This window comes from Marmota marmota, unplaced genomic scaffold (genome assembly GCF_001458135.2).
Source record: "Marmota marmota marmota unplaced genomic scaffold, marMar, whole genome shotgun sequence".
In the NCBI taxonomy this organism is placed as follows: Eukaryota; Metazoa; Chordata; class Mammalia; order Rodentia; family Sciuridae; genus Marmota; species Marmota marmota.
This window is the reverse complement of record NW_026000142.1, coordinates 27568659-27582290: the sequence shown is the minus strand read 5'-3', so window position 1 is coordinate 27582290 and position 13632 is coordinate 27568659. Positions and strand designations below refer to the sequence as shown.

Genomic DNA, 13632 nt, shown 5'->3' with positions numbered 1-13632 from the left:
TAGGTTGTGGCTCAGAGGTAGAGGGCACGGCTAGCATGTTTGAGGTGCTAAGGTTCGATCCTCAGCACCACATAAGTAAAATAAAGACACTGTGTTCACCTATAACTAAAAAATAAATATTAAAAACAAAAAAGAATAGTTAGTGCCAAGCACAGTGACATATCAGCAATCTCAGCTACTTAGGAGGTTGAGGCAGGAGGATTTTAAGCTCAAGGCTTGTCTAGCAAGACCCCGTCAAAATAAAAAACAAAAGGGCCAGGGATGTAATTCAGTGGTAGAGTACCCCTAGGTTTGATCCAGTACTGCCCAAAACCAAACCAAAACAAACAAAAATCCCCAAACAGAACAGAACAATTAGTTATCTTAAACTAATTAATCTTAGGCAAAATATATAATAGAACTAAACTCTACCCTACCCTTAGAATATAAAATTAGCTACCTCCCCAAAACAAACAATATCATATTCAATATTCATTCACCCCAAAATCAAGGGCAGGGTTTACATGATTTTTTATATGTCAAAAGGACTAGTTTTGCAAAGATTAACTGAATTTCAAATACTGATTGAATAAATGCCAAGACTTTTTTGGGGCAATATTGGAGACTAAACCCAGAGGTGCTTTACCACCTAGTACAACCCCCAGCTCTTATTTATTTTTGGTATTAGAGACTGAATCCACCGAGCCACATTCTCAGCCTATTTTTATTTTTAAAATATTTTTACTTGTAGAAGGACATACTTTTATTTTATTTATAAAATAAATGCTGAGGATAGAATCCAGTACCTTACACTTGCTAGGCAAGCACTCTACCACTGAGCTACAGCCCCAGCCCCCATTTTAATTTTTATTTTGAGATGGGGTCTCACTAAGTTGCTTATGGCCCCCAGCTCTAATTTTTTTTGAGATAAGGTTGGTCTAAGTTCTTAGGTTGGCTTCAAACTTGGGATCCTCCTACCTCAGCCTCCTGAGTAGCTGGGATTATAGAAATGCATCACAGTGCCCAGCTCTACAGAGCAATTTAATATAGGTACATCTAAACTTTAAGAATGCCAGCAATCATTTAGTCTTAGGTATTGCCTACAATGAAGTCATCTTCTATAAAGCACAATTTAATAAAGATGTCTAGTAAGTGTGTATCAACAGTTTATACTGCCTTAATATAAGAATGCTAGCCTTCTGGTCTACTTAGATTTCAGTAACTTTAAAATATGATTCATGATACGATGGGCAACATCGCAAACATGGAAACTTATGTGCCTGATGAATGGAAACAGCCACTGAATTGTTTGTCAATTCTAAAATACACATTTAATCCCCATCATAACAGTTGTGAAATTGATATGTACCTTATCAACTATGACTTCTTACATATTATCTCCTTCCCTTGTATGTGGTAGTGATTTCTGATTCTTAATAAATATCAAATAATGGAACCTTTCTTTAAAATATATTTTAAATTGATGATGGATTTTCTTTTATTTATATACAGTACTAAGAATCAAACCCAGGGCCTCACACATGCTAGGCAAGTGCTCTACCACTGAGCCACAACCCCAGCCCCATAATGGTATATCTTGAAACCAATGATATCTTAGACAAATAAGACCTTATATACAGTATATATATGTGTGTGTGTGTGTGTGTGTGTGTGTGTATATATAAATTCACATCAATGTTTATTAGTTATGAAAACTGACCACTGTTCAGAGAAATTAAGTTAAAAAATTAATGATTTGCTTTTATTCTCTAATACAAGCTTTAATAGCCTTAGGAAAGAATATTTACTAATTTGTTATAAAACAATGTTTGGGTCATAAGATATCTACCCACATAAAAATTTCTTCTTTGGGTACCTTTTAAAATTTCAACGTACTATATAACAAGGCTATAAGTTAAGGATTACTATCATCACATTAATGTAGAAATAGAACACATTAATGTAGAAATAGAACCTTATTCAACATTGAGGTTAAAGAAAAGTACTGTATTTATACATTTGGAAAATTCTTTTGTACCTGCAATGAATACATATAGGAACATCTTCATGTTCTTGGTATTTCCTCATTAAGCTTATCATATCCAGAATAGAATCAAATGATGAAGGAACATCATGGTCTGGCCAGTTCACATAATGAAACTGATAGAGCCTACGAGATTCCTTCATGAAAAACAAATTCAATAATTAGGAAAATACATTTGCAAAATTTAAAGCTGTACATCTCATTTAGTTTCATTTTTGTTTGGTACTTAGCACTACCTAAAAAAAGGTAACAAACTATATTTACTGATTGCCTCCAATAAGCCAAGTACTGATGCTAAATGGCTTCACATGTAACAATCTATTTAATCTCCATAAGGAAGGTAGTGTTGTAATGTCTTCATTTAACAGGTAAAGAAATTGATAGAAAGATTAAATACCCTACCTAAAGTTTCACAGGAAGTGACAAATGTGGGATCTAACCCCAGTGGTCTTACCTCCAGAAAGTACATTTTAACCATACATTATATATACATCATTTAACTAATACACACTATTAAATGAAAGAGTAATATACCATAAACATTGTGTTAAAATGAGGTATAATTAGACCAACAGAATATTGAACTAAAAAAGAACTTCAGTTCTCAAAGTATGGTCTGAGTACCACCCTATCTATTCTCAATCCTTTGGGGTCAGGGTGGGTCCATCAATTTTAAAGTGTTTTCAGATTATTAATAAGGGGTTATTTGTCTTTTCCTTTAACAGCTAGTAGAATATATGCTGAAGACTCTGGATTTTATCTTTTCATTTTATTCATGCCTTGTAAAAACTCAGTTTCCATTTTAATTACAGTATAAGATACAACCCACATAAATAAATAAAAGCTCTCTGGGAGCCTAAAAAATTTTTAAGAAGGTAAGAGAGTCCTGATGTCACAAATGTTTTGAGAATGGTTATTCTAGGTGTTAATAGAAAGTAAAGGGTTTGGAATCTAGGTAAAACTAATCAAATTTTACTTCTGCCATTTACTGAGTAATTTAGGTAAACCATTTTACTTTCTCAAGCCCCTGTATCTTCATCTATGCACAGTGCAGATGATAGTATCTACTGTTAGGAAGTTAGAAAGACTCACAGGCCTGATAATACTATAGAAATTCGGTAAGGTACACATTATTATAGATGGAAAAAATTGCAATGTACAATAAATGACTCATCTAAGGGGACATGTTAATGATAGGTAAAGTGAGGGGCAGTAAAAGTACTTGGAACTATGCATGTAAACAGGAAGGTAGAAGATTATAGGTATGTTTACAATTGCATAAATTGGTAAGAATGATGTATTTTATGAACAAGTTGAGTATTTATAATGGTTTGAAAATTAAGATAATAAAAATAGAGACATGAGGAAGAATTTGACAGGCATTTCTACAATGTTCATCACATTTTTCTCAGATTCTTTCCTTGAGAAATTACCATATTATACAGCTCTGAAACACTGAAGTCAACAGCCTCAAGTAAAAATAATATATACCTAAATGAAGATTTAGCTTGCATGGTGACTTAAGAGTATAGTATTTATATATCTTCTCTTTGAAAACTATTCTTAGAGATTGCATCTAATGGAAAGTACTTACATTTTGAAATTCAAGTAACAGTGTCCTAATGAAGTAGTCTGTCCTTGCTTGTTCATCTTCCTAAAGACAGAGAAACATTTGTGAGTCTAAGAAAACATTAAAACAAAAACATATACATACCAAACACATAAACAAAACACTTAAAGCCCACAATATAAAACTATCCTTTAAAATTCCAGATGTACCTGATAATTATACAAACAACCATTCTAAAGGTTATACCTCTTTCTCTCCATATATATATATTTGGCGGGGGGTGGGATATGGTATTGGGGATTGAACTCAGGGGCACACTACCACTGAGTTAAGTCCCTAGTCTTCTAAAAAATTTTTAATCTTTGGACAAAATTCACTAAGTTGCTGAAGCTGGCTTTGAACTTGTGATCCTCCTGCCTCAGACTCCCTCAATTCTGTGCCTGAAATTACAGACATGTGCCATGGCACCCAGCTTATCTAACTTACTTACTCACTCTCTCTCTCTCACTTTAAGTCTTTCACTGTCTGTCATTTAGCCAAAGTATTAGAATGAAGCCTCTTTATCAGTATGTCTCTAAGCAGATTATTCTTATAGTCCTATTAATTAAAACCTCAGATGATATTTTAGGGCAGTGATTTTCAAGGATAATAGCATATGCTATTTTATTAAAAGAATAATATTTTTCCTGTTTCAGTTTTTCAAATCATGGTAATTTACTTTGTATTTTTCGAATATATATGTTTTCACTTTTACCAAAAAGGAAAACAGGGCTGGGGTTGTGGCTCAGTGATAGAGCACTTGCCTTACACGCATGGAGCACTGGGTTCGATCCTCAGCACCACATAAACAAATAAAATAAAGGTATTGTGTCCATCTACAACTAAAAATTTAAAAAAGAAGAAAAAAAAAAAAAAGGAATACAGATGAGAACCACTGGTCTAAGATTTGACTTTTTCGGTAAAGGACCAGAGAGTAAATATTTTTGGCTTTTTGGAACCAGCAAATTTCTGTTTACTCAGAAATTTGTGTTCTGTTGTGATAAATAAATATGTGAATTATATTTCACTTAATTATAGAAAGCGAAGTGAAAGTAATGCTGAGAAATGGGGAATGTAGCAGTTGACATTATATCTTGGCTCAACTTGGTTGGGCCAAGAGTACCCAGATTATTTGGTCAAATATTATGGTAGGTATTTCTAAGAGGGCATTTTTAGATGACATAAATATTTAATGATTCCAATTAATTTTCACATATATACAAGCCTGAGCAAATAAAATCTTATTTTTTTTTTTTTTATGTGGTTAAGAAAGAAGATGCCAAGCCAGGTGTGGTGGTGCATGCAGGGGCAGGAGGATCACAGGTTCATAGCCAGCCTTGGCAATTTATCGAGGTTGTAAATAATCTAGTGAGAGCCTGTCTCAAAATAAAAGATAAAAAAGCTGGGGATGTCAATCAGTGGTTAACGGCCCTTGGGTTCAATCCCTGGTACCAAACAAACAAACACACAACAACAACAAAACAAAAGCAAAAACAAAAGAACAAAGAAGATGCCACATGACACCTAAAAGGAAAAAAAACAAAAAACTATTCTATTCTTAAGCTTGACTATATTAGACTTCCTTTTGTCTGTCCTTTGTTTTTCTTACTCATGCTTTTTCTTCATTGTTTTTATTTTAAAATTCATTTTCTCTGATTTCTGCTATGTTCTATTTTTGGCTTGACTTAATTTACTTAATTTATTTGATTTAATTTATTTAATATCCTTAAGTAATAAGGTATATATTCTAAGTTTCATATTAAATTATCTGCCATGAAGGATTGATTTTTTAACTTCCAGGAGAGCAATTCTCAAACTCAACAATTTTGGGAAGGATAATATGGATATGAAAGGTTAATATGATATATTATACTTGGTCTTTCTCATTTATTTCCCTTGAAATGAACACATAGTTTCCAAACAGATCATTCAAAGCACACTATTACTCCATTTATTTATTTGTTTATTTATTTATGGTGTTGAGGATTGAACCCAGTGCCTCACATATGCTAGACAAGTGCTCTACCACTGAACTACAACCCCAGCCCACCATTTACTCTTATTATATACATAAATCACTACTTTCAACAGATAAAGTAAAATAAAATTGCCATAATATACAAGTAAATTTATACATTTATAAGAACTTATTCCCAAACCTTATAAATTTAGACTATAAAAACAAACATTATTACTATTTTTAAAATTGTAAGTTTACTGGAAACTGAGTGTTTGGCTTATATCAACCTATTCTTCATCAATTCTAGCATGCCCATTTCCTGATTAAATAACGTGTATAAAAATAGGCACTTACACAAGAAATTTTGAATGGTGCAAATGTTATAGGGTCTTCTCCACACAAAGGCCAGTAGCGCTCACATTTTTTCTGTTGTTCAAAAAAAGATAGTAAGTAATGTACACAGTAGTTTTCCTTAAACTTTCACAAATATTTTGTATCCTATGGTTCAGCTTACTACTTCTCCAAAATTGAAAAACTGGCATCACTAGGTTATGAAACAGCTCAGACTTATCCCAAATATTTTTAAAAGTAAGCTACTATATCTTCTCTGAGATTAGTCACAATGACCTTAATTTATGTATAAGGTCCATTGCACCTGCCCAGTCTACCCAGCAGACCAAACACTTTTGTATAGGAAAGGAAAACTACTTTTAAAAAGTATCTGGCACAAAGAAATTCATTTAGTACATAGGGTTCCCAGATAAGTTTTAATGCCTATAACTTGATAATTCATTAATGTTAAATCTGTGAAATGTGTAAAGAGCATTCTTCTTGGTATAAGAATTTTGAAAAGTACCGATTTTACTATTTATTAATCTTTAATTTCTTCATCTGTAAAAAGGGGGAATACTAATCCTTATTTTATAGGGCTGTTATATATACTAATTATGAACATATTACACATATTCTATTGATTTAACAAACCTTAGGCAAGTACCATATATTATTTTAAGTATTCAATTTTGAGATTAAAAAGTATAGGCAGTTTTCCCTCTTATCTTCCTATTTTAAGCAGGTATAAAAATAGAACACTCAATTTTCACTGGTTTCTAATATTAAGCTCCATCACTTTAGGAAACAAGGTAAGTTAATGAAAAGCTTAATTTTTCAGTAGATGCTAGCATTCAAGTACTAAAAAATGGTGCAATTTTTATCAAGATCCAATAAAATGGAAGTCTATGGTCGACCATCAAGTTTAAAATAAATTTTTTGGCAGTGGGAAATGCATCAGTTCATTAATTTCTCATTTTAAATTTATTTTTAACTCATATATAAACCCCCAAATTGTACATATTTATGAGGTAACATTGATGCTTCAATACATGTTTATATTGTATAATGTTTAAACCATGGAATGAATAGTACATTACGGTTATCTATAGTCACCCTAATACCAGAACTTGTAATTTATAAATTTCTAGTGTCAGAGTTCCAGAAATAGTGAAGTTATTACATATCAGCTGGAATGAATTGTAAGTTGACAATACTGCTCAAAGGACAGCAAAGGAGAACTATTCAGTGTGTCAGTTTAGCTTAAAAATACTAATATTTTAGAGGCTTAAAAGCACAAGTAATTTCTAAACCCCATTGCCCAAGAGAAGTTTATAGAAAGTATCATTTTTAGGGTTGTTTATAATATTATTTTGAGGATTGTTTTGTTTTTGATTTTTGTAATTTGGTCTCCTACTTGGTAAAGTTTTAATATTTTAAAACAAACAGAAAACAGTTATATGAGTAACATGCCCCTCATTCAAATGAGCAGTAACTAAATACAGATTACATAGAAGTGTTTATATTCCTGGTCCAAAACCAAGCAAGTAATACCAAAACTTATTTGCTAAATGTCATATAGCTGCATGATCTCTAATACTGCAAGATGGGTATTTATTTCAGAGATGAGGAAGTGAAGCTGAGAGTGGCAGTAGACTGTACACGGTCAAAATGGCAATAGAGGGTAGGTTTCTATGCTCCTTCCATCTATCATCTATGCTCCTTCCATTAAGTTACATTCAAAGTTGGAATCCAATTCAAGATTATCAAATAAATTCATAAATCCTAACTCATTCACAATCTACTACTTTTTCTCTTATGAAAAAGTTTAAAACCTATGAAATGCTTCAATTCCAAGTGCAAAACTTTTCAAGCATGATGTTAGTGTTCAAAAAGTTTTAGATTTTGCAGCATTACTGGTTTTGGGTTTGTGGATGAGGGAGGTTCAACTAGTAACATCTATGCAATTATATAAAAACTGAAAATTTCCAAAATTTGAAAAGACTTCTGGTCCCTAGTATTCTGGATAAGTGATTCTTGATCTATACTAACAAAACATATAATCACAAAACCTTTTGCTTCAAAAAATTTTACACTCAACACAGTTTTTCAACAAAAATTTTTACTATGATACAATATAAACTCATCAAGAAAAAAAAAGAAAAATCCTAAACCTCAACAGTAACTAATTAGAGAACATTAAATGTGTGAAATTTAAATTTCCTAGTACAATGAACTAATAACAGTATTGAAGTATACGCTGACAATATTTAAAGGAATAATTTCATTACTTAATTCCTTAATTGTTATATTTTCTAATATTAAATTGTTCATTTTCTGTCCAAAAAGACAATACCAGTAAAAATACAGTTTGGAAGGAATAAATTATTAGCTAAATTACAGTTTCCTAATTATTTATATAACAGTTCACATAACTCTTAAGATGTATCTTTCTTTTGCAATATTTCTCTTATTGAGAAAAGAAGTTTACTGGACATTATAATATTTTGAATATACTTAAACAACATCAGTCAAAAAAAATATCAAGGTAAGAAATTTTCTTCTGAGTTTTGAAGACAGAATAAGCAAAAAAAAAGAAGATAGTGATGTTCATAGAAAGATTAATCAGAATATCCAAGCTATAAACTGATGATAAATAATCAGAATTATTATTTTTTAAAAAATATATTTTTTGTCGATAGACATACATTTATCTCTCTATCTATCTATTATGTACTTATATGTGGTGCTAAGAATCGAACCCAGTGCCTCACACGATAGGCAAGCACTCTACCAATGAGCCACAACCCCAGCACTAATCAGAATTATTTAACACATTCTCATTTGATTTTATTCCTATTCTAAAATACCTCTCTACTTTATAACGCCATTAAGTAATTGTAGACTGTTAAGTAACAATAGTCAATAATTGTAAGTATATCATAAAATGTATTTACATAATGTAAAAAAAAAAAGACTGGGGGGGGGGGCGGGGGCGGGCGCTGGAGTTGTAGCTCAGTGGTAGAGCACNTATACATATATATATATATATATATATATATATACATATATATATATTTTTTTTTTAGTTACAGATGGACACAACACCTTTATTTATTTGTTTTTATGTGGTGCTGAGGATAGAACCCTAGAGCCCCACATGTGCCAGGCTACAACCCCAGCCCTCACTACACTCCCTCCTAAATACTTCATGCATATTTATCTGGAACCCAGTAATTTTTATACTTTGTTTACATTATTTTTCCCTTGAGGTAAATTTTACATACAATGAAATGTACTATCTTAAGTGAACATTCCAATGCACATATCTATACAACTCAAACTTTTATCAAGATAAAGGATGTTCCCATCACCCAGAAAGTTTACTCGGGCTCTTTTTCAATTATTTTCCAACTTTATCTTGTTTCAAGATGAAATAAAATGGCAAACACTAAGAACTGGAATGTTACCCCTTACCTTACTTATCTTTCAAAGGGCCAATGGAGGATGCTAACACTTTAGAATCAGTATAATTCCACAGAAAAAGCCAATTACAATGTTCATGAGAGAGGGATGAGAGCTCCTTATTGATTTTCTACATTTACCAACCAAAACCAACCCCAGGCAAATACTTTGGGGCTCCAAGGGTAGGCAGTAGAATAGGATTTCTCTTTGCAATATCCTAACTCACTCATATTTCTGCTTTAGAAAACTAAGGGCACACAATTTCCCTTCATTCAAAATAAGCAAGACGGAACTAAAAGGCTAACAGTTTGATATGCTTCTAAATGAATGAGCTTTAGGTGAGGGGTAGGGGAAAAGTGCAGAAGTCCTACAAATTATCTCAAACTTTACATAATAATTTGTAATTATATGCTGACATATGTTTTCCTGGAAGAGGAATTCAAAGGGCTTATGTCTAGAATAATGTTTAAGAATATGACTATATTATCAGGCATTTTACTGATCCATAAAACCACTAATCCTTTCCTGCCTTTTTAAAGTTATTTGGTAACTGTCTTAATAGTTATTGACTTAGGACAAGATTTAAACAACTACCACACCCTTTTTCTTAAAATAGGGAGAATAGTTTGTGAAAATTTAACTGAGAGATCCTCAAAATCAGTTTTTGTCTTTTTCATAATAATAGCTATAATTAAATATACTGTTATGACTAAAAAAGTCCTTTTCTTCCTGACTCAATAAAACATCCTATGTCATTTCATACAATACTTAAAATATGTTTCAAAAAGTACTTACTACAACATTATACTCCCATATCATCCTCCAAAAATCGATTACTGTATTTGCTAAAGGTCCTTGGGTCGCCACATATGCTTTTGGCCCATAGACACCCTAAAATGATCAAATGCAAATTTCACATTTATTATTTACCAAAGATATTTCATTACCTAAATTTTAAGGTTTCAAACTTTATCAGTAATAGTGTTTTCACCTAAAGCATTTCTAAATAATTTTTCTTTCATAGCACATAAAAACATGGCAATAATATATCCAATTCACTTCAGGTTTTGTTAACTATTACTTTTGTGCATTTATTAGACATGCAGAATAAGTAATTAAGGATCATTTTATACTAATTAAAATTTATTATTTACCTGAGTATTAAAAACTAAATTCCCAATACCTAGTCAACAAGCTAACTGCAGCAGAAACACAAAAGCATGCTTTGATTCTACAAACAATACTAAAACTAGTAGTTAATCGTTTCTTCCACAGTCACCATCAATTATTTATCTATTAAACTTAAAATTTATTGAATATCTCCTACATAGGTTTTTATTTTATTTTTTGGTACCAGGGATTGAACCAGTAGCACTTGATGACTGAGCCACATCACCAGCCCATTTTAAATTTTTATTTTATTATTATTGTTTAGGTTGGTTTTGAACTTGTAGTCCTCCTGCCTCAGCCTCCTGAACTACTGGGATTACAGGCATACACTATTGCACCCAGCTCCTATTTATTTTAAAAAATAAATACAAGAATATACCAAATAGGATAATTGACTAAAATAATAAAACTGGCACATAATGTACATACAATGAATTTGCATCATTAAGTACAATTAAAATCTACTTTTAATACACATCCTCATAAAATAATATAAATACTAACATCTGAGAAAGCTAACAACCTATTAATTAGTTTTTTTGAATCTATTAATTTTAGATTTTACTGAAATTATAATAAAATTGATTTTGCAAAAAAATTTTATTTGAAACCATGACTGTTCATTGTTGACATAGATAAGATTAATTTTGCTACGCAAACTCTTCCTACTTGACATTTTTGTCAACACCTTATTAAAATATGTATAAATACCATATTATTATAAAATATCTAAACATTACACTTTTGTAAAACTGTAAAGATTAAAAAACAGCAAAACTTATGGAACAAATTAAAAACTTTTTATTTAAACTCAACCAAGTAAGAGGCTTGCATCTCTCTTTGTTTATAACTACATAAAAATCTGACTACTTTTGATATAAGGATAACCAAAGTTATCTAAACAAGGATAAATTTAATCTTGGATGTGAGCTGTCACTTGAAATAGTAACAATTACCAAAAGTTTTAAAATCCAAATTATGCTCTATAAATTTAAATAAATATTACCTATTAATTCCAGTCCTAGTAATTTATCCTAAGAAATTATTCAAATGAACAAAGAGGCTTATTGCAATATTATTATTAGAGAAAATTGGAAAACTATATGGTTCAGCTACAGAGAATGACCACGCACATTTGTACACATAAGCTCAAAGTGATAATTTGAAAGATGACTTAGCAATAGGTAGTGTTTATAAGCCTTCAATGTAAAAGAAGAAACAATAGAAAACTATCTCTGTCGTCATAAAACTTAGCAAAAATTGTTTACTTATATGAATAAGGAGGCTAGAAGGAAAGCATAGATTGTGCCAGGGCAGTGACTTATTTTTCTTTTGTTGTTGGTACTACTACCTAAGCAATTTAAAAAACTTTAATAAAATTGGTATGTAGGAGACAGATGTGGTAGCACATGCCTGTAATCCCAGGGATTTGGAAGGGTAAGGCAAGAGAATCACAAGTTTGAGCATAGTCTCATCAATTGAGCAAGACCTTGTCTCAAAATAAATAAATAAATAAATAAAAAGTAATACTAGAGAAGCAGCTCAAGAGCCAGAATGCCCCTGGGTTCAATACCTAGTACCACAACAAACAAAGAGAAAAATGGTATATAGGAAGATGACTTAGAGCATACATACCTTAATAAAATTTGCATTGATATAGTCTGAATCTTGAGAAGGAGTCTTTAAGGTCAACTTAACCCGACTGTGATCGACTACAAAAAAAAGAAAATATTTCATAAATTATGTATAGTTGGCATTCAGATATTTTCTAATGAAGCATAAGTACGGTCAAGAAGATAACTAAGAATATTTTCTTTAAAAAAATTAATGAAAATGAAGTATAGGTACCAGAAATGTAATTTCTGACATGACAGTAACAGAAAACAGAACTTAAGTAAAACAAAACCAGTGATGTAAAAAATTGTATTATGACTGTAATCAAAATCATCTCTGGAACTTTTTGAACATACAAATTCTAGACATAATCCCAGATTTACTACATTAGACTTTAGGATTTAAGCCTCTGTAGCTTTAAAAAAAGCATACCAGGTGGGGAGCAGTGGCGCACACAATCCGCCTGTACTGTCAGCGGTTCAGAGTTCAAAGCCAGCCTCAGCAACAGTGAGGTGCTAGGCAACGCTGTAAGACCCTGTCTCTAAATAAAATACAAAATAGGGATGGAGATGTGGCTCAGTGGTTGAGTGCCCCTGAATTCAATCCCTGGTACCAAAAACAAAAAACAAAAACAACAACAAAAAACCTAGCATACCAGGTGGGTGACTAATGAACAATTAACCACTAATAACTAATACACACACACAAGCTCACTGGCACAAGTTTTATTAGGAAATCTAACTTTCATATTTTACAGGTAACTATAAAAATTAAGTAAATTATGACAAATTAATGAATTAAAATATATCAAAATTGCTCAGTGATGTAGTTGCCAATAATATTTATCATTAGGTAATATCAAATTAGGGTAAAAAAATCTATAGACCAAAATTCCAAAAACATTAACTTTATGAAATCACATTTTTCTTTATTACATTGTATTTAAGTAAACAAAATATGTACATAATTTTTAAAAATTAAATCTGTAATAAAGGTATAATATTAAAATCAAGTCTTCCCCTGGCCTTCAATTTCGGAGTTCATATCTTGTTTTGATTTGTATTTCTTGAATTATACAAATGACTATACATATTTTCATACATTTCTGGTTATTTATATTTCTTTTTTCCATAAACTGATTATTTATTCTTTGCTTATTCTTCCATGTCTAGTTTTTCCTCCTTCCTTCTATGTAATCTACACAAAAAGAGAAAAACAACTCTGTAAGATAGGTAAATAGTTTTTTCCAGTTTGTGTGGATTTTAAAACTTTTTATTTAATAAAGAACTAATTTTAGATATACAGAAAAAATGCAATACTAGTTTCCCAGTACTTCTGAGTTTCCTCTAATATTAATATCTTACATAACCACAGTACAATTATAAAAAATCAGAAAATTACATTATTAAAACATTAATTAAATACACTGCACAACTTTTTTTTTTTTTTTTTTTTTTTTTT

The 13632-nt window shown here is 31.1% G+C and overlaps 1 protein-coding gene across 4 annotated transcripts in view; it reads right to left on the bottom strand.

Moving 5' to 3' along the window:
• The window catches only part of Ptpn12 (protein tyrosine phosphatase non-receptor type 12), a 114129-nt gene that overhangs the window by 40823 nt on the left and 59674 nt on the right, over nt 1–13632 (bottom strand). For all 4 annotated transcript variants that reach the window (XM_048786203.1, XM_048786204.1, XM_048786205.1 and 1 more), the window contains 5 exons: nt 12193–12269; nt 10183–10278; nt 5947–6018; nt 3618–3677; nt 2018–2160 (listed from right to left, as the gene is read on the bottom strand). In XM_048786203.1, the coding sequence (XP_048642160.1) occupies nt 2018–2160; nt 3618–3677; nt 5947–6018; nt 10183–10278; nt 12193–12269 (448 nt within the window). The remainder of the gene's footprint in view (nt 1–2017; nt 2161–3617; nt 3678–5946; nt 6019–10182; nt 10279–12192; nt 12270–13632) is intronic.